This window comes from Coregonus lavaretus (genome assembly GCF_964263955.1).
Source record: "Coregonus lavaretus genome assembly, contig: HAP1_SCAFFOLD_365, whole genome shotgun sequence".
Lineage (NCBI taxonomy): Eukaryota > Metazoa > Chordata > Actinopteri > Salmoniformes > Salmonidae > Coregonus > Coregonus lavaretus.
In genome coordinates, this window is record NW_028158526.1 from 372,342 (window position 1) to 394,577 (window position 22,236).

Genomic DNA, 22,236 nt, shown 5'->3' on the forward strand with positions numbered 1-22,236 from the left:
AAGAGTGCCTTGCAGTTGTCTGGGCTTTGGAAAAGTGGAGGTACTACCTGGAGGGAAGACACTTCACTGTGGTCACTGACCATTCCTCCCTTGTGTGGGTGTTCAAGACCAACAAACCAAGCACCAGGCTCATCAGATGGGCTCTACGGTTGCAAGAGTTCACCTTTGCCGTAGAATACAGGAAAGGAAAATACAACACTGTTCCAGATGCCTTATCCAGAGCTCCTGCTTGTGGTAATGGTGGCCCTCATCTTACATGTGCTACTGTCCTGTCTAGCAGTCGAGACTCACCCAAAACTGACTTGCCCATCTCTGATGAGGTCATTTGGAAAGCCCAACAGGATGATCCCGAAGTACAGGCTTTGTACCAGACTATCCTGGAAGATGAAGAAAAGATGGTCAACCCTACCACAAAGCTGACCATCATTGAAGACAAAGTCTACCGAGTTGTACAACTACCTCACAGAACACTCTACCAAATGTACATACCTGAAACTCTACGCCTTCAACTGCTTCAACATTTCCATGAAGACCCATTAGCTGGTCATTTGGGCAGGTTCAAAACCTACAAACGTTTGCAAGCATTACTGTACTGGCCACATCTGAGCATGGATGTGAAATCACATATCCGAAAATGTCAGGTTTGTCAAATGTACAAACCGGAAGGTAGAAAACCTGCTGGCAAGTTGCAGCAAACTGTGGTTACCCGACCTTGGGAAATGTTAGGAGTGGATTTGATGGGTCCATTTCCTAGAAGCTCCAATCAGAATGTGTACATGCTTGTTTTTGTTGATTACTATTCCAAGTGGGTTGAGCTCTTTGCCCTGCGTCAGGCCACAGCGAGGACCGTCTCTAACATCCTTACGAGAGAGATCCTGACTCGCTGGGGAGTGCCTGATTACATTCTGTCTGATCGAGGTTCCCAATTTGTCTCTGATCTCTTTGGAGAGACCTGCCAAAGATGGAACCTGAGACAGAAGTTGACCACAGCCTATCACCCACAGACCAACCTCACTGAGAGAGTAAATCGAACCTTGAAGACCATGGTTGCTTCCTATGTAGGGACCCAGCACAAACACTGGGACAAGCACCTTCACGAGTTTCGATTTGCCCTGAATTCTGCTGTGCAAGAGTCCACTGGAGTCACACCTGCAGAGCTGAACCTAAGTCGTCTCCTCCGAGGACCCTTGGATATGGTGCTACAGCCCCAGCAGCTTACTCCAGACGCGGCTTGCTATGACCAGGTAGTCCATCTCCACGACTTGAGAGCTCTTGTCTCAAGGAACATGATCCAGGCTCGACTCAAGCAGAAGAAAAATTATGATAAGAACAGACGAGACCTGCAGTTCCAGCTTCGTGATCGGGTGTGGCTTCGCTCTCATCCTTACTCGAAAGCTGAACAATTCTTCTCGGCCAAGCTCGCTCCTAAATGGCAAGGACCATATAGGATTGTGGAGCAGGTGGGCCCTTTGAACTACCGAGTGGTGAAAGAGGACACAGGTGAAGATATGCGCGTTGTCCATGTCTCACGCCTTAAGGCCTGTTACCCCTCGGCTGAGGAATTGGAGGAGATTGAGCGCCGCAAGGTCCTGGAGATCTTTGAAGAGGAAAGTAAGGAGACTTTTCTCGGATTCCCAGACCCAGAAGTCTCACGGCTTAATGCCTGTGACCCCTCAGCTGAGGAGCGTGAGCGCCAAAAAGTAATGAATATTTTTGTAGAGGAAAGTGATGAGGAGACCTTTCTCGGTTTCCCCGACCAAGATCTGCCTTCCCGGGCAGATGGTCGGCTTTTTCCAGGGGAGGGGGTGTGTGACGGCCCTGAATATTTCTGAACCGTCTCAAGGCTTCTCCTTCTAATAGGGCGCTTCCCCTTTAATTCCCCATTAAATAGCCAGCATCAGCTGCGCAAAAGGAAAGTGGTGATTGAGACCTGAATGAGGATGTGTACTACCTTCAGTTCATGAAGCTTCGCCATTACGTTTGTTTTGTGGCCTTACAGTGTGTTTTGTGGCCTTAAAGCGAGCTTACCCAGGATTGGATCCACTCTGTGCGTCTGTGGATTACAACTCTCCGTTGGTTTTCGTGGCTTTTCCTCCGCTGGAGGGCTGTTGACGGATTGTCTGACTGACCGACTGACTACAACTTTTTGTATACGGTATTTCATTTGTTTGGGGTGATGTATACTGTGATTTATGTAGTTGTGAGGACGTATTATTCTTTGGGTAGTCTTTGATACGCTTTATAGTTGTGTTACAAAATAAGTGTTATTTTGAGTGTATGAATATACTGGGTTTATGCTACGGACAAGCGTTGCGGGACTAAGGGCACTTGAGCCACGGAACTTATTTACCGGGCTGGACTCTTTTTATGCCCGAGGTACAGGACATTTCTAAATGAAGATAAGTGCATTGATTTGTTATATTGTTGTGTGTGGGTGGGGGTGATCATTTATGTTGTGAATACAACCAAGCAAAAGAATACACTTGTTTGAAGTTCTTTCCAAGGTTTTAAGGGGTTTATGAAAAGTATATTTCCATCTTGACTTTTACCTAAGTCCTTTGTATTGGTGTGACTTGACGGACCAGAGGGGACTCATTCCCTCCCGAACTAAAAGGAGAAACCCATGCTTTCTCTGGTAGGCACAACCTACCTGGCACCCCTATAAATACCTCAAGTCAAAACCGTTACAACATCATCTCTTGCACATCTAGCATTCCAGTGTTAATACTATTGTAATTATTTTGCACTATAGCCTATTTATTGCCTTACCTCCATAACTTGCTACATTTGCACACACTGTATATATATTTTCTGTTGTATTTTTGACTTTATGTTTTTTACCCCATATGTAACTCTGTGTTGTTTTTATTGCACTGCTTTGCTTTATCTTGGCCAGGTCGCAGTTGTAAATGAGAACCTGTTCTCAACTGGCTTACCTGGTTAAATAAAGGTGAAGTAAAAAAAATATTAAAAAAAACAGTGGGGAAACTCTATATCCAAGTAACCTACAGTGGGGAAACTCTATATCCAAGTAACCTACAGTGGGGAAACTGTATATCCAAGTAACCTACAGTGGGGAAACTGTATATCCAAGTAACCTACAGTGGGGAAACTGTATATCCAAGTAACCTACAGTGGGGAAACTCTATATCCAAGTAACCTACAGTGGGGAAACTGTATATCCAAGTAACCTACAGTGGGGAAACTCTATATCCAAGTAACCTACAGTGGGGAAACTGTATTTAAAAATAAGCTGTTATGGGACTGTTTTATTTAATATAACTCTATAACTAATCAGATGTATTGTGGGAAACGGAGACATTAGAAAAATAATAATGCTGAACATATCCTTGATTCTATCCAAGTTGATGAGTGGAAAACAAATTATGCCTATCAGCCTTTCTCAGCCGGCCCATCGACACTACACCTAAACTACACCTAAACTACACCTAAACTACACCTAAACTACACCCAAACTACACCTAAACTACACCTAAACTACACCTAAACTACACCTAAACTATACCCAAACTACACCCAAACTACACCTAAACTACACCTAAACTACACCTAAACTATACCCAAACTACACCCAAACTACACCTAAACTATACCCAAACTACACCTAAACTACACCCAAACTACACCTAAACTACACCCAAACTACACCTAAACTATACCCAAACTACACCCAAACTACACCTAAACTACACCTAAACTACACCTAAACTACACCCAAACTACACCCAAACTACACCTAAACTACACCTAAACTACACCTAAACTACACCTAAACGACACCCAAACTACACCCAAACTACACCCAAACTACACCTAAACTATACCCAAACTACACCTAAACTACACCCAAACTACACCTAAACTACACCCAAACTACACCTAAACTATACCCAAACTACACCCAAACTACACCTAAACTATACCCAAACTACACCTAAACTACACCTAAACTATACCCAAACTACACCTAAACTACACCCAAACTACACCTAAACTATACCCAAACTACACCTAAACTACACCTAAACTATACCCAAACTCATTTCACACATAAGAGTTAGCCTATAGACAATATTACATTGACAATAATCTGATGAGTGACAATATTAGACGTATGAGTTGTCAGATTGTCCATGAAGAGATAATAATAATAATAATAATAATAAGAGATGGACGCATCTTGGAATTGACAGATGCAGGGAATGGAGCATCACTTTATCAAATCCTCCTTCAGAGTCACATGCAGGGAATGGAGCATCACTTTATCAAATCCTCCTTTAGAGCCACATGCAGGGAATGGAGCATCACTTCATCAAATCCTCCTTTAGAGCCACATGCAGGGAATGGAGCATCACTTCATCAAATCCTCCTTCAGAGTCACATGCAGGGAATGGAGCATCACTTCATCAAATCCTCCTTCAGAGTCACATGCAGGGAATGGAGCATCACTTTATCAAATCCTCCTTTAGAGCCACATGCAGGGAATGGAGCATCACTTCATCAAATCCTCCTTTAGAGCCACATGCAGGGAATGGAGCATCACTTCATCAAATCCTCCTTTAGAGCCACATGCAGGGAATGGAGCATCACTTCATCAAATCCTCCTTCAGAGTCACATGCAGGGAATGGAGCATCACTTCATCAAATCCTCCTTCAGAGTCACATGCAGGGAATGGAGCATCACTTCATCAAATCCTCCTTCAGAGTCAAATGCAGGTAAAACATTGTGATTTCTATATAGTATCTGAAAGAGCATATTCTACACTTACCTTTGTCAAATAACTCTCAAAATTCAATAGGTGCAGCTTTATTTCCAAATGTCACTTTTTCCAGTAATATCCGTGCTGTCCATGCATTCAGCACATGACCACTCACACAGCAGCATTGCTCTGGCTACATCCATGCATTCAGCATGACCACTCACACAGCAACATGTCATCATGTCAGTATGATGGAAACGCCCCTCTTTACCAGAGAGCACCCGAGGGAGCTCAGAGAGCGTCAGTATGATGTCAGTATGATGTCAGTATGATGGAAACGCCCCTCTTTACCAGAGAGCACCCGAGGGAGCTCAGAGAGCGTCAGTATGACGGAAACGCCCCTCTTTACCAGAGAGCACCCGAGGGAGCTCAGAGAGCGTGTCAGTATGACGGAAACGCCCCTCTTTACCAGAGAGCACCCGAGGGAGCTCAGAGAGCGTCAGTATGACGGAAACGCCCCTCTTTACCAGAGAGCATAAAAGATTGAGTTAAGAATGATCAGATCAGACAAGACGGACCTCAAGCTGCAGCTTTTGTCCATTTTGGTCCCAACCCTGAAAATCACCACGAGGTGAAGACGACAACGTTGCCTTCAGTTACGGCTGAGTAGCTGTTCCAAGTACTGTATCTAAGAAGGTGAATTTAAGTGGGACCATCCTGTTACTCTTCAAACCATAGTCTACTACACTGCTCTCATCACCCCACAGGGGATCATCGACACGGCTGATTAGCCGTCCTCAGAAGACCACTTCCAGAACGAGTGAAAGTAAACAGACAACTAAGAAGAAGGACATTATGACCTCTTGTGGTCAATCTGAGCCTTACATCTAAAAGGCCATCTGAAAGAGAACGTGTTTGTATCTTGTGTTATCATTTTTTATTTGTTAAATAAATAAATAATCATAATATTTAATATATATATAATAAATAATAGTTAAGTAAATAAATAATTAAATCAATTTGTGTGGTATGGAATGATCAGTAAGACCCGGGTTCATGCAGACTTAAAGAGCCTACGACTTTCAGAATGAGACTGATATGAGGTAAATGATTAATAAAGGACTCTTAAACGATAAGAGATGTCTAGATATCTTTAGAGTTAATTTGGGAAATGGTAACTCGTTAAACAACTTTTCCCGTGGTGCCCCAAATTCCTAGTGAGTTAATTGTTACATGATTCATTTAATCTAGAAACAATTAAACATAGTAGGTAATTATTCGATAAATAATGAGAGTCACGTCACGACACCATTGACAATTTCTTCACATCAATTTCCCTGCAGACAAGTTGATTGCAAAGACGACTAGCCTGCTAGGAACAGTGAACAAACAAAGACGACTAGCCTGCTAGGAACAGTGAACAAACAAAGACGACTAGCCTGCTAGGAACAGTGAACAAACAAAGACGGGAGCTGTGCAAAACAACATACTAGCAGAGCTGTGCTCCACATCAGTGATGGAGAGTGGTAAAGCATGGTGTACAGATGTAAAATAAATGAGAGTTTGCATCCTCAGCACCATGCATCCCACTGGATCTGGCATGTGAGCTTGGTGAGAACCACATGAACACCAAGAAAGAAGCTATAGCCGCCAAGCAGGCCGCCAAGGCAGCAGGTCCTGCTCTCCCTCTTCCCTCTTCCTTTTTCGTTTCTACTTTGTGAAAAGAAGCTGTAACTGGACTTAATTAATCGAATCTACAAATAAAGTTGATCAAATAGATTACACTGTCATGTTTTTATTTTGTATGGGAAACTAAAATAGGCTATAGGCCTACGTTTTTTTCTAGGACTTTGTAGAATTATACAAAACAAATCCTTGACTCTAAATATATAACTATTGTTGTTATTTTTTTAAAGTGATATATTTCCATTAATATTTCTTCATACAATTAATCATTTACAATAATTTATGCAGTATTTATCAAGCATTTATTTATCAAGCATGTTTGCACACCTTGCAGATTGATATGCATCTGATGCATATGCTAAAGGGGACGCCCGGCAACATTCTCTAGCGGGTACTTATATGCTGAAAGGCCAGGCGGTTCTAGTATTAAGCCACGATGGAATCATTGTATAAGACAAATCAGAAATGCTAAATCTGATTATTATCTAACCGGTCTTTCAGATTGTAATGGGAACCCGGCTAAATTCTGGAAAACTGTCAAATCCCAGAAGGGTTCTACTTCCTCTTCACTCGCCTCATTACGGAAAAAAATGCCATCAGTGATGCATTTAATCACCATTTTATTTCAGCGGCCTCTTTGAAATAACTTCTAAGCCTGTTCACAATGATATTGGGCTGGATGCTGATAGGGGAAACTTGCAAAATGATCAGATAAATGATGGTCAAAGCTTTTCTTTTAGGTTATTTACAGAAAAATAAGTCCTGGATGCTTTGCTAGCAATAGACAACAAGACATCCACAGGAGCCAACCACTTGGATCCTGGTCTGCTTAAGTGTGCAGCGCCCATCATTGTTGGCTCAATAACCCACATGTTTTTACTTACTAACATTATCAGGAAATATTCCAAAAGTATGGAATCAGCTCTTGTGCTGCCACCCCATACGGGCGGGATAGTAGTGATCTTAATAAGTACCCCCCATTTCAAGGCTTCCTTGTCTAGCTAAGATTCTTGAATCCTTGGTAAATCTACAACTTTGATATTTTTTACCTGAGAAATGTAAACCAATCAGGGTTTAGGGCTGGGCATAGCACTATTACAGCAACCACTTTAGTTGTTAATGATCTTGTCAATGCTTTAGACACTAAAATAGAATGTGCTGTTTTGTTTGTGGACCTGTCAAAAGCTTTTGATACAGTTGATTATGCTATTTTATTGAATAAGTTGTCCTCGATAGGCCTGAGCTCTGACACCTGTTCATGGTTTAATGATTATCTTAGTGACAGAACTCAGGCCATCGTGATTGATGGGGTTAAGTCTGAATTTCTTGCAGTATATAAAGGTGTACCACAGGGGTTGATTTTGGGACCTGTTCTCTTCACTATTTATATAAACACCATTGGTCAATATGTTAAAAATTGTAAACTTAATCTACAGTATATGTGGATGATACTAGTATGTACAGTATGCTATTGCCCCGACTGTTGATCTGGCTGTGTCAAAACTACAGTCAGGTTTGATCTGTTCTTTTTTTTCTTTTTTTGGGGGGGGGGGGGTAGATCAGCTTTAATATTGCAGATAGATTGTAACTTCCATCAATGTAATTGTCTGCATCACTTCCAATCCCCCATGTTTTTTAAAATCGCAAATATATATATATACACATACATACAGTGGGGAAAAAAAGTATTTAGTCAGCCACCAATTGTGCAAGTTCTCCCACTTAAAAAGATGAGAGAGGCCTGTAATTTTCATCATAGGTACACGTCAACTATGACAGACAAATTGAGATTTTTTTTCTCCAGAAAATCACATTGTAGGATTTTTAATGAATTTATTTGCAAATTATGGTGGAAAATAAGTATTTGGTCAATAACAAAAGTTTCTCAATACTTTGTTATATACCCTTTGTTGGCAATGACACAGGTCAAACATTTTCTGTAAGTCTTCACAAGGTTTTCACACACTGTTGCTGGTATTTTGGCCCATTCCTCCATGCAGATCTCCTCTAGAGCAGTGATGTTTTGGGGCTGTCGCTGGGCAACACGGACTTTCAACTCCCTCCAAAGATTTTCTATGGGGTTGAGATCTGGAGACTGGCTAGGCCACTCCAGGACCTTGAAATGCTTCTTACGAAGCCACTCCTTCGTTGCCCGGGCGGTGTGTTTGGGATCATTGTCATGCTGAAAGACCCAGCCACGTTTCATCTTCAATGCCCTTGCTGATGGAAGGAGGTTTTCACTCAAAATCTCACGATACATGGCCCCATTCATTCTTTCCTTTACACGGATCAGTGGTCCTGGTCCCTTTGCAGAAAAACAGCCCCAAAGCATGATGTTTCCACCCCCATGCTTCACAGTAGGTATGGTGTTCTTTGGATGCAACTCAGCATTCTTTGTCCTCCAAACACGACGAGTTTAGTTTTTACTATTTTGGTTTCATCTGACCATATGACATTCTCCCAATCCTCTTCTGGATCATCCAAATGCACTCTAGCAAACTTCAGACGGGCCTGGACATGTACTGGCTTAAGCAGGGGGACACGTCTGGCACTGCAGGATTTGAGTCCCTGGCGGCGTAGTGTGTTACTGATGGTAGGCTTTGTTACTTTGGTCCCAGCTCTCTGCAGATCATTCACTAGGTCCCCCCGTGTGGTTCTGGGATTTTTGCTCACCGTTCTTGTGATCATTTTGACCCCACGGGGTGAGATCTTGCGTGGAGCCCCAGATCGAGGGAGATTATCAGTGGTCTTGTATGTCTTCCATTTCCTAATAATTGCTCCCACAGTTGATTTCTTCAAACCAAGCTGCTTACCTATTGCAGATTCAGTCTTTCCAGCCTGGTGCAGGTCTACAATGTTGTTTCTGGTGTCCATTGACAGCTCTTTGGTCTTGGCCATAGTGGAGTTTGGAGTGTGACTGTTTGAGGTTGTGGACAGGTGTCTTTTATACTGATAACAAGTTCAAACAGGTGCCATTAATACAGGTAACGAGTGGAGGACAGAGGAGCCTCTTAAAGAAGAAGTTACAGGTCTGTGAGAGCCAGAAATCTTGCTTGTTTGTAGGTGACCAAATACTTATTTTCCACCATAATTTGCAAATAAATTCATTAAAAATCCTACAATGTGATTTTCTGGATTTTTTTTCCTCAATTTGTCTGTCATAGTTGACGTGTACCTATGATGAAAATTACAGGCCTCTCTCATATTTTTAAGTGGGAGAACTTGCACAATTGGTGGCTGACTAAATACTTTTTTCCCCCACTGTACATACATACAGTGGGGGAAAAAAGTATTTAGTCAGCCACCAACTTGCAAAATCCAGAAAATCACATTGTATGATTTTTAAGTAATTAATTTGCATTTTATTGCATGACATAAGTATTTGATACATCAGAAAAGCAGAACTTAATATTTGGTACAGAAACCTTTGTTTGCAATTACAGAGATCATACGTTTCCTGTAGGTCTTGACCAGGTTTGCACACACTGCAGCAGGGATTTTGGCCCACTCCTCCATACAGACCTTCTCCAGATCCTTCAGGTTTTGGGGCTGTCGCTGGGCAATACGGACTTTCAGCTCCCTCCAAAGATTTTCTATTGGGTTCAGGTCTGGAGACTGGCTAGGCCACTCCAGGACCTTGAGATGCTTCATACGGAGCCACTCCTTAGTTGCCTTGGCTGTGTGTTTCGGGTCGTTGTCATGCTGGAAGACCCAGCCACGACCCATCTTCAATGCTCTTACTGAGGGAAGGAGGTTGTTGGCCAAGATCTCGCAATACATGGCCCCATCCATCCTTCCCTCAATACGGTGCAGTCGTCCTGTCCCCTTTGCAGAAAAGCATCCCCAAAGAATGATGTTTCCACCTCCATGCTTCACGGTTGGGATGGTGTTCTTGGGGTTGTACTCATCCTTCTTCTTCCTTCAAACACGGCGAGTAGAGTTTAGACCAAAAAGCTCTATTTTTGTCTCATCAGACCACATGACCTTCTCCCATTCCTCCTCTGGATCATCCAGATGGTCATTGGCAAACTTCAGACGGGCCTGGATATGCGCTGGCTTGAGCAGGGGGACCATGCGTGCGCTGCAGGATTTTAATCCATGACGGCGTAGTGTGTTACTAATGGTTTTCCCTGAGACTGTGGTCCCAGCTCTCTTCAGGTCATTGACCAGGTCCTGTCGTGTACAGTGGGGGAAAAAAGTATTTAGTCAGCCACCAATTGTGCAAGTTCTCCCACTTAAAAAGATGAGAGAGGCCTGTAATTTTCATCATAGGTACACGTCAACTATGACAGACAAATTGAGAAAAAAAAATCCAGAAAATCACATTGTAGGATTTTTTATGAATTTATTTGCTGATTATGGTGGAAAATAAGTATTTGGTCACCTACAAACAAGCAAGATTTCTGGCTCTCACAGACCTGTAACTTCTTCTTTAAGAGGCTCCTCTGTCCTCCACTCGTTACCTGTATTAATGGCACCTGTTTGAACTTGTTATCAGTATAAAAGACACCTGTCCACAACCTCAAACAGTCACACTCCAAACTCCACTATGGCCAAGACCAAAGAGCTGTCAAAGGACACCAGAAACAAAATTGTAGACCTGCACCAGGCTGGGAAGACTGAATCTGCAATAGGTAAGCAGCTTGGTTTGAAGAAATCAACTGTGGGAGCAATTATTAGGAAATGGAAGACATACAAGACCACTGATAATCTCCCTCGATCTGGGGCTCCACGCAAGATCTCACCCCGTGGGGTCAAAATGATCACAAGAACGGTGAGCAAAAATCCCAGAACCACACGGGGGGACCTAGTGAATGACCTGCAGAGAGCTGGGACCAAAGTAACAAAGCCTACCATCAGTAACACACTACGCCGCCAGGGACTCAAATCCTGCAGTGCCAGACGTGTCCCCCTGCTTAAGCCAGTACATGTCCAGGCCCGTCTGAAGTTTGCTAGAGTGCATTTGGATGATCCAGAAGAGGATTGGGAGAATGTCATATGGTCAGATGAAACCAAAATAGAACTTTTTGGTAAAAACTCAACTCGTCGTGTTTGGAGGACAAATAATGCTGAGTTGCATCCAAAGAACACCATACCTACTGTGAAGCATAGGGGTGGAAACATCATGCTTTGGGGCTGTTTTTCAGCAAAGGGACCAGGACGACTGATCCGTGTAAAGGAAAGAATGAATGGGGCCATGTATCGTGAGATTTTGAATGAAAACCTACTTCCATCAGCAAGGGCATTGAAGATGAACGTGGCTGGGTCTTTCAGCATGACAATGATCCCGAACACACCGCCTGGGCAACGAAGGAGTGGCTTCGTAAGAAGCATTTCAAGGTCCTGGAGTGGCCTAGCCAGTCTCCAGATCTCAACCCCATAGAAAATCTTTGGAGGGAGTTGAAAGTCTGTGTTGCCCAGCGACAGCCCCAAAACATCACTGCTCTAGAGGAGATCTGCATGGAGGAATGGGCCAAAATACCAGCAACAGTGTGTGAAAACCTTGTGAAGACTTACAGAAAACGTTTGACCTGTTTCATTGCCAACAAAGGGTATATAACAAAGTATTGAGAAACTTTTGTTATTGGCCAAATACTTATTTTCCACCATAATTTGCTAATAAATTCATTAAAAATCCTACAATGTGATTTTCTGGAAAAAATAATCTCATTTTGTCTGTCATAGTTGACGTGTACCTATGATGAAAATTACAGGCCTCTCTCATCTTTTTAAGTGGGAGAACTTGCACAATTGGTGGCTGACTAAATACTTTTTTCCCCCACTGTAGTTCTGGGCTGATCCCTCACCTTCCTCATGATCATTGATGCCCCACGAGGTGAGATCTTACATGGAGCCCCAGACCGAAGGTGATTGACCGTCATCTTGAACTTCTTCCATTTTCTATTAATTGCGCCAACAGTTGTTGCCTTCTCACCAAGCTGCTTGCCTATTGTCCTGTAGCCCATCCCAGCCTTGTGCAGGTCTACAATTTTATCCCTGATGTCCTTACACAGCTCTCTGGTCTTGGCCATTGTGGAGAGGTTGGAGTCTGTTTGATTGAGTGTGTGGACAGGTGTCTTTTATACAGGTAACGAGTTCAAACAGGTGCAGTTAATACAGGTAATGAGTGGAGAACAGGAGGGCTTCTTAAAGAAAAACGAACAGGTCTGTGAGAGCCGGAATTCTTACTGGTTGGTAGGTGATCAAATACTTATGTCATGCAATAAAATGCAAATTAATTACTTAAAAATCATACAATGTGATTTTCTGGATTTTTGTTTTAGATTCCGTCTCTCACAGTTGAAGTGTACCTATGATAAAAATTACAGATCTCTACATGCTTTGTAAGTAGGAAAACCTCCAAAATCGGCAGTGTATCAAATACTTGTTTTCCCCACTGTATATACATATATACACATACATATACATTTCCTTTAAAAAATATATTTCCCTTTATTACTTTCTAACCCTACCACCCCTTCCCTAATTTGAGTAAACTAGTGAACAACAATGCTTAGGCCTCTACTTCCAGCTTATACATACTATATCCATTTGGTTTGATTTGTTCTTTGTTATGGTAATATTATTTATCAAAGTGCAGATGCTACTGCTCTTAAACCTTTGGATGCCATCTAGCATAGTGCCCTTCGTTTTGTTACAGGTGACAGTTTTGATACTCATCACTGCATCCTGTATCAGAAGGTTGGCTGGACTTCACTAAAGACCCGTAGATCTCTACATTACTCCCTTTTTGTTTACAAGGCCCTACTTCATAAACTTCCTTCTTATCTAACTTTGCTGTTGAAGTATAGACCACAGGAGGTTGGTGGCACCTTAATTGGGGAGGACAGGCTCGTGGTAATGGCTGGAGCGGAATTGGTGGAATGGTATCATTCCATTTGCTCCATTCCGTCCATTATTATGAACCGTCCTCCCCTGGTATAGACACCTGAGTTGCCTTAACCAATCCTGTGAACGGGGTAAACTCTTGAGGTTCCTAGGGTCTCCACCGAGACACAAGAACTGCTCGTCGGGAGCGTCATGAAAAGGGTTTCCATGCTCGTCGGGAGCGTCATGAAAAGGGTTTCCATGCTCGTCGGGAGCGTCATGAAAAGGGTTTCCATGCTCGTCGGGAGCGTCATGAAAAGGGTTTCCATGGCCGAGCAGCCATACACAAGCCTAAGATCACCATGCGCATTGCCAAGTGTCGGCTGGAGTGGTGTAAAGCTCGCCGTCATTGGACTCTGGAGCAGTGGAAACACGTTCTCTGGAGTGATGAATCACGCTTCACCATCTGGCAGTCCGACGGACACCTGTGGGTTTGGCGGATACCAGGAGAACGCTACCTGCCCGAATGCATACTGCCAACTGTAAAGTTTGGTGGAGGAGGAATAATGTTCTGGGGCTGTTTTTAATGGTTCAGGCTAGGCCCCTTAATTCCAGTGAAGGGAAATCTTAACGCTACAGCATACAATGACATTCTAGACGATTCTGTGCTTCCAACTTTGTGGCAACAGTTTGGTGAATGCCCTTTCCTGTTTCAGCATGACAATGCCCCCGTGCACAACGCAAGGTCCATACAGAAATGGCTTGTCGAGATCGGTGTGGAAGAACTTGACTGGTCTGCACAGAGCCCTGACCTCAACCCCATCGAACGCCTTTGGGATGAATTGGAACGCTGACTGCGAGCCAGGCCTAATCACCCAACATCAGTGCCCGACCTCACTAATGCTCTTGTGACTGAATAGAAGCAAGTCCCTGCAGCAATGTTCCAACATCTAGTGGAAAGCCTTCCCAGAAGAGTGGAGGCTGTTATAGCAGCAAAGGGGGACCAACTTCATATTAATGGCCATGATTTTGGAATGAAATGTTCTACAAGCAGGTGTCCACATACTTTTGGTCATGTAGTGTATATATAGGAAGACATATTGAGACCTAAGCCCTGTATTATACAATATAAAATACACATTAGACACACACATTTTGTTTTTATATGTATTTCACATGACTGGAAATACAGATATGCATCTGTTGGTCACAGATACCTTTAAAGAATGGCCTCACAACAGGCCTCAGGACCTCGTCACTGTATTTTTGTGCATTGAAATTGCCATCCATAAAAATATTTTATTTTCATTGTCCATAACTTATGCCTGCCCATACCATAACCCCACCGCCACCATTACATTTACATTTTAGTCATTTAGCAGACGCTCTTATCCAGAGCGACTTACAGTTATTGAATGGATACATTTTTCATACTGGCCCCCCGTGGGAAACGAACCCACAACCCTGGCGTTGCAAGTGCCATGCTCTACCAACTGAGCTACAGGGCACTTTGTTCACAACGTTGACATCAGCAAACCGCTCGCCCACACAACTCCATACACGTCGTCTGTGGTTGTGAGGCCGGTTGGACGTACTGCCAAATTCTCTAAAACGATGTTGGAAGTGGCTTATGGTAGAGAAATGAACATTAAATTCTCTAGCAACAGCTCTGGTGGACATTCCTGCAGTCAGCATGCCAATTGCACGATCCCTCAAAACTTGAGATGTCTGTGGCATTGTGTTGTGTGACAAAACTGCACATTTTAGAGTGGCCTTTTACTGTCCCCAGCACTGCAGGGTGTTGTAGTATATCTGTTGGTTGGTCAGCCTTCTAATCACTGCAGGGTGTTGTAGTTTATCTGTTGGTTGGTCAGCCTTCTAATCACTGCAGGGTGTTGTAGTTTATCTGTTGGTTGGTCAGCCTTCTATTGTGTTGTAGTGTTGGAGAATTGAGATGAGTTAAAACAGGAAACCAGTGTGATAAATAAATATGATCAGATGTGTCTTTCATTATTCATATCTCTACTGTTCATCTAGTGAGCGTGTGCAGACAGGACAGGCTCTAGTGAGCGTGTGCAGACAGGACAGGCTCTAGTGAGCGTGTGCAGACAGGACAGGCTCTAGTGAGCGTGTGCAGACAGGACAGGCTCTAGTGAGCGTGTGCAGACAGGACAGGCTCTGGTGAGCGTGTGCAGACAGGACAGGCTCTGGTGAGCGTGTGCAGACAGGACAGGCTCTAGTGAGCGTGTGCAGACAGGACAGGCTCTAGTGAGCGTGTGCAGACAGGACAGGCTCTAGTGAGCGTGTGCAGACAGGACAGGCTCTAGTGAGCGTGTGCAGACAGGACAGGCTCTAGTGAGCGTGTGCAGACAGGACAGACTCTAGTGAGCGTGTGCAGACAGGACAGGCTCTAGTGAGCGTGTGCAGACAGGACAGGGTCTAGTGAGCGTGTGCAGACAGGACAGGCTCTAGTGAGCGTGTGCAGACAGTCCTCTGAGCAGCAGGGCTGGCACCTTATGAGACACCCTTCTCTCTTTACTGCAGGAGACCAATGAGATTGTGGCCATTAAGAAGTTCAAGGACAGTGAAGGTAAGAGGCCTTTCTTTAATCAGGAAATAATTAATTTTAAGTCCTGTGATAAAGAATGCTGACTTCCTCTATTCTTCATCATCCTCTGTTCTGTTATGGGTGTCTGTCTCTCTCTTTCTCACGTATGCTTCTTGTCTCATGGGTTCTCCTGTCTCTCTCACTCCTGTCTGTCTCTCTCCTCTCGTGGGTTCTCCTGTCTTTCTGTCCTCTCATCCTGTCTGTCTCTCCTCACCTGTCTCTCTCCTCTCATGGTTCTCCTGTCTGTCCACTCACCCTGTCTTTCTCCTTTCCTGTCTCTATCCCTTTGTGGGTTCTCCTGTCTGTCTCTATACTCTCATCCTGTCTCTCTATCCTCTCATCCTGTCTCTCTCTCCTCTCATCCTGTCTCTCTGTCCTCTCTTCCTGTCTGTCTCTGTCCTCTCATCCTGTCTCTCTGTCCTCATACTGTCTGTCTCTGTCCTCTCATCCTGTCTCTCTCTCCTCTCATCATGTCTGTCTCTGTCCTCTCATCCTGTCTCTCTGTCCTCTCTTCCTGTCTGTCTCTGTCCTCTCATCCTGTCTGTCTCTGTCCTCTCATCCTGTCTCTCTCTCCTCTCATCCTGTCTCTCTTCCCTCTCATCCTGTCTCTCTGTCCTCTCATCCTGTCTGTCTCTGTCCTCTCATCCTGTCTCTCTGTCCTCTCATCCTGTCTCTCTGTCCTCTCATCCTGTCTGTCTCTATCCTCTCATCCTGTCTCTCTTTCATCTCATCCTGTCTCTCTGTCCTCTCATCCTGTCTGTCTCTGTCCTCTCATCCTGTCTCTCTGTCCTCTCATCCTGTCTCTCTGTCCTCTCATCCTGTCTCTCTGTCCTCTCATCCTGTCTATCTCTGTCCTCTCATCCTGTCTCTCTGTCCTCTCTTCCTGTCTCTCTTCCCTCTCATCCTGTCTCTCTGTCCTCTCATCCTGTCTGTCTCTGTCCTCTCATCATGTCTCTCTGTCCTCTCATCCTGTCTGTCTCTGTCCTCTCATCCTGTCTGTCTCTGTCCTCTCATCCTGTCTCTCTGTCCTCTCATCCTGTCTCTCTGTCCTCTCATCCTGTCTGTCTCTGTCCTCTCATCCTGTCTCTCTTCCTGTCTCTCTCCTCTCACCCTGTCTCTCTGTCCTCTCATCCTGTCTGTCTCTATCCTCTCATCCTGTCTCTCTGTCCTCTCATCCTGTCTGTCTCTGTCCTCTCATCCTGTCTCTCTGTCCTCTCATCCTGTCTCTCTGTCCTCTCATCCTGTCTCTCTGTCCTCTCATCCTGTCTGTCTCTGTCCTCTCATCCTGTCTCTCTGTCCTCTCATCCTGTATATCTGTCCTCTCATCCTGTCTCTCTGTCCTCTCATCCTGTCTCTCTGTCCTCTCATCCTGTCTCTGTCCTCTCATCCTGTCTCTCTGTCCTCTCTTCCTGTCTCTCTGTCCTCTCATCCTGTCTCTCTGTCCTCTCATCCTGTCTCTCTGTCCTCTCATCCTGTCTGTCTCTCCTCTCATCCTGTCTGTCTCTGTCCTCTCATCCTGTCTCTCTGTCCTCTCATCCTGTCTGTCTCTGTCCTCTCATCCTGTCTGTCTCTGTCCTCTCATCCTGTCTGTCTCTCCTCTCATCCTGTCTCTCTGTCCTCTCATCCTGTCTGTCTCTGTCCTCTCATCCTGTCTCTCTGTCCTCTCATCCTGTCTCTCTGTCCTCTCATCCTGTCTGTCTCTGTCCTCTCATCCTGTCTCTCTGTCCTCTCTTCCTGTCTGTCTCTGTCCTCTCATCCTGTCTGTCTCTGTCCTCTCATCCTGTCTGTATGTCTCCTCTCATCCTGTCTGTCTCCTTTCCCCAGAGAATGAGGAGGTTAAGGAGACAACACTCCGGGAGCTGAAGATGCTCCGAACCCTGAAGCAGGAGAACATCGTGGAGCTGAAGGAAGCCTTCCGCAGGAGAGGGAAACTCTACCTGGTGTTTGAGTATGTAGAGAAGGTATGACTAGCTTCACTTGTAGTCTCCTGCAGTTAATGTTCATTATATATCAGCATAATAAGACTTCTGAAGCCTTCAAATGAAAGTTTAGATGTTGATGATGTTGATAAAATATATTGGCAGGAGAATGATCCTGATCCCTTCTGTTGGTGTCTTTCAGAACATGCTGGAGCTGCTGGAAGAGCTTCCGAACGGAGCGCCGTCTGATAAAGTCAGGAACTACATCCACCAGCTGATCAAAGCTATCCACTGGTGTCATAAGAACGACATCGTCCACCGGGGTAAGGAGACATGATGCTATAGGAACCAGAAGGGATTTAATCTCATCGTTCCATTAGGCCCTAATGCTCTTCAGTTAATATGAAGTCCCAGCATTCCTCTGTCCCAGCATTCCTCTGTCCCAGCATTCCTCTGTCCCAGCATTCCTCTGTCCCAGCATTCCCCTGTCCCAGCATTCCCCTGTCCCAGCATTCCTCTGTCCCAGCATTCCTCTGTCCCAGCATTCCCCTGTCCCAGCATTCCTCTGTCCCAGCATTCCTCTGTCCCAGCATTCCTCTGTCCCAGCATTCCCCTGTCCCAGCATTCCTCTGTCCCAGCATTCCTCTGTCCCAGCATTCCTCTGTCCCAGCATTCCTCTGTCCCAGCATTCCTCTGTCCTGCATTCCTCTGTCCCAGCATTCCTCTGTCCCAGCATTCCTCTGTCCTGCATTCCTCTGTCCCAGCATTCCTCTGTCCCAGCATTCCTCTGTCCCAGCATTCCTCTGTCCCAGCATTCCTCTGTCCTGCCATGACATCTTCTCTGGTTTGATAGTCTAACAGTCTGTTCAGTATCTCAGATGATGAGAGCTGGTGACTTGGAGTACAGCAACACTCCGGATGGTCTGCCATCTATCAGACAACATGAGGCAAACCATATCCCCTCAATATGACCTGACTCAGTTGTGATATGATTCTCTGGTTTTCTGAAGTACAAGTAGACATGATGCTGTTCCCATCTGACATTTTAGTGACAGCAGTGTTACTGTTAGTGTTACATTTTACATTTTACATTTTAGTCATTTAGCAGACGCTCTTAACCAGAGCGACTTACAGGAGCAATTAGGGTTAAGTGCCTTGCTCAAGGGCACATTAACGTCATTTAGCAGACGCTCTTAGCCAGAGCGACTCACAAATTGGTGCGTTCACCCTATAGCCAGTGGGATAACCACTTTACAATTTGGGGGGGGGGGGGGGGGGGGGGGGTTAGAAGGAATACTTTAGCCTATCCCAGGTATTCCTTAAAGAGGTGGGGTTTCAAATGTCTCCGGAAGGTGGTGAGTGACTCCGCTGTCCTGGCGTCGTGAGGGAGCTTGTTCCACCATTGGGGTGCCAGAGCAGCGAACAGTTTTGACTGGGCTGAGCGGGAGCTGTGCTTCCGCAGAGGAAGGGGAGCCAGCAGGCCAGAGGTGGATGAACGCAATGTCCTCGTTTGGGTGTAGGGACTGATCAGAGCCTGAAGGTACAGGGGTGCCGTTCCCCTCACTGCTCCAAAGGCAAGCACCATGGTCTTGTAGCGGATGCGAGCTTCAATTGGAAGCCAGTGGAGTGTGCGGAGGAGGGGGGTGACGTGAGAGAACTTGGGAAGGTTGAACACCAGACGGGCTGCGGCATTCTGGATGAGTTGTAGGGGTTTAATGGCACAGGCAGGGAGCCCAGCCAACAGCGAGTTGCAGTAGTCCAGACGGGAGATGACAAGTGCCTGGACCAGGACCTGCGCCGCTTCCTGTGTAAGGCAGGGTCGCACTCTCCGAATGTTGTAGAGCATGAACCTGCAGGAGCGGGTCACCGCCTTGATGTTGGCGGAGAACGACAGGGTGTTGTCCAGGGTCACGCCTAGGCTCTTCGCACTCTGGGAGGAGGACACAGCGGAGTTGTCTACCGTGATGGCGAGATCATGGAACGGGCAGTCCTTCCCCGGGAGGAAGAGCAGCTCCGTCTTGCCAGGGTTCAGCTTGAGGTGGTGATCCGTCATCCATACTGATATGTCTGCCAGACATGCAGAGATGCGATTCGCCACCTGGTTATCAGAAGGGGGAAAGGAGAAGATTAGTTGTGTATCGTCAGCGTAGCAATGATAGGAAAGGCCATGTGAGGATATGACAGAGCCAAGTGACTTGGTGTATAGGGAGAAAAGGAGAGGGCCCAAAACCGATCCCTGGGGGACACCAGTGGTGAGAGCACGTGGTGCGGAGACAGCTTCCCGCCACGCCACTTGGTAGGAGCGACCGGTCAGGTAGGACGCAATCCAGGAGTGAGCCGCGCCGGAGATGCCCATTTCGGAGAGGGTGGAGAGGAGGATCTGATGGTTCACAGTATCAAAGGCAGCAGACAGGTCTAGAAGGACAAGAGCAGAGGAGAGAGAGTTAGCTTTAGCAGTGCGGAGAGTCTCTGTGACACAGAGAAGAGCAGTCTCAGTTGAATGACCAGTCCTGAAACCTGATTGGTTTGGATCAAGAAGGTCATTCTGAGAGAGATAGCAAGAGAGTTGGCTAAAGACGGCACGCTCAATAGTTTTGGAAAGAAAAGAAAGAAGGGATACTGGTCTGTAGTTGTTGACATCAGTGGGGTCGAGTGTTGGTTTTTTGAGAAGGGGAGTAACTCTCACTCGGAAGTGTTAAAGTAATGACACCCCCTGCAAGCCGTGAACTGACATGCTCCTGTTTCTCGCTCTGTCTGTCTCTCTGTCTCTCTCTCCTGTCGTCTCTCCCTCCTGTCTCTTTCTCTGTCTGTCTCTCCTGCCTGTCTCTCCCTCCTGCCTGTCTCTCTGTCTCTCTCTCCTGTCTGTCTCTCCCTCTCTCTCTCCTGTTTGTCTCTCCCTCCTGTCTGTCTCTATGTATCTCCCTCCTGTCTGTCTCGCTGTCTGTCTCCCTGTCTCTCCCTCCTCTCTGTCTCTCCCTCCTGTCTGTCTCTCTGTCTCTCCCTCCTGTCTGTCTCTCTGTCTTTCCCTCCTGTCTGTCTCTCTCTCCTGTCTGTCTCTCCCTCCTGTCTGTCTCTCTGTCTCTCCCTCCTGTCTGTCTCTCTGTCTTTCCCTCCTGTCTGTCTCTCTCTCCTGTCTGTCTCTCCTTCCTGTCTGTCTCTCTGTCTCTCCCTCCTGTCTGTTTCTCTGTCTCTCCCTCCTGTCTGTCTCTCCCTCCTGTGTGTCTCTCTGTCTCTCCCTCCTGTCTGTCTCTCTATCTTTCCCTCCTGTCGTCTCTCCCTCCTGTCTGTCTCTCTGTCTCTCTCCTGTCTGTCTCTCCCTCCTGTCTGTCTCTCTGTCTCTCCCTCCTGTCTGTCTCTCTGTCTCTCCCTCCTGTCTGTCTCTCTGTCTCTCCCTCCTGTCTGTCTCTCTGTCTCTCCCTCCTGTCTGTCTCTCTGTCTCTCCCTCCTGTCTGTCTCTCCCTCCTGTCTGTCTCTCCCTCCTGTCTGTCTCTCTGTCTCTCCCTCCTGTCTGTCCCTCCCTCCTGTCTGTCTCTCTGTCTCTCCCTCCTGTCTGTCTCTCTGTCTCTCCCTCCTGTCTGTCTCTCCCTCCTGTCTGTCCCTCCCTCCTGTCTGTCTCTCTGTCTCTCCCTCCTGTCTGTCTCTCTGTCTCTCCCTCCTGTCTGTCTCTCTGTCTCTCCCTCCTGTCTGTCTCTCCCTCCTGTCTGTCTCTCCCTCCTGTCTGTCTCTCTGTCTCTCCCTCCTGTCTGTCCCTCCCTCCTGTCTGTCTCTCTGTCTCTCCCTCCTGTCTGTCTCTCTGTCTCTCCCTCCTGTCTGTCTCTCCCTCCTGTCTGTCCCTCCCTCCTGTCTGTCTCTCTGTCTCTCCCTCCTGTCTGTCTCTCTGTCTCTCCCTCCTGTCTGTCTCTCTGTCTCTCCCTCCTGTCTGTCTCTCCCTCCTGTCTGTCTCTCTGTCTCTCCCTCCTGTCTGTCCCTCCCTCCTGTCTGTCTCTCTGTCTCTCCCTCCTGTCTGTCTCTCTGTCTCTCCCTCCTGTCTGTCTCTCCCTCCTGTCTGTCCCTCCCTCCTGTCTGTCTCTCTGTCTCTCCCTCCTGTCTGTCTCTCTGTCTCTCCCTCCTGTCTGTCTCTCTGTCTCTCCCTCCTGTCTGTCTCTCCCTCCTGTCTGTCTCTCTGTCTCTCCCTCCTGTCTGTCTCTCTGTCTCTCCCTCCTGTCTGTCTCTCCCTCCTGTCTGTCTCTCTGTCTCTCCCTCCTGTCTGTCCCTCCCTCCTGTCTGTCTCTCTGTCTCTCCCTCCTGTCTGTCTCTCTGTCTCTCCCTCCTGTCTGTCTCTCCCTCCTGTCTGTCCCTCCCTCCTGTCTGTCTCTCTGTCTCTCCCTCCTGTCTGTCTCTCTGTCTCTCCCTCCTGTCTGTCTCTCTGTCTCTCCCTCCTGTCTGTCTCTCCCTCCTGTCTGTCTCTCTGTCTCTCCCTCCTGTCTGTCTCTCT

At 46.2% G+C, this 22,236-nt stretch overlaps 1 protein-coding gene across 1 annotated transcript in view; it reads left to right on the forward strand.

The window, feature by feature from the left end:
- Positions 1 to 22,236, forward strand: part of LOC311123872 (cyclin-dependent kinase-like 5) — a gene marked incomplete at its 3' end in the record, with an annotated part of 208,862 nt that overhangs the window by 108,428 nt on the left and 78,198 nt on the right. The window contains exons 3-5 of the mRNA XM_084198092.1: positions 15,780 to 15,825; positions 17,668 to 17,804; positions 17,965 to 18,085. Coding sequence (XP_084054218.1) covers positions 15,780 to 15,825; positions 17,668 to 17,804; positions 17,965 to 18,085 — 304 coding nt within the window. The remainder of the gene's footprint in view (positions 1 to 15,779; positions 15,826 to 17,667; positions 17,805 to 17,964; positions 18,086 to 22,236) is intronic.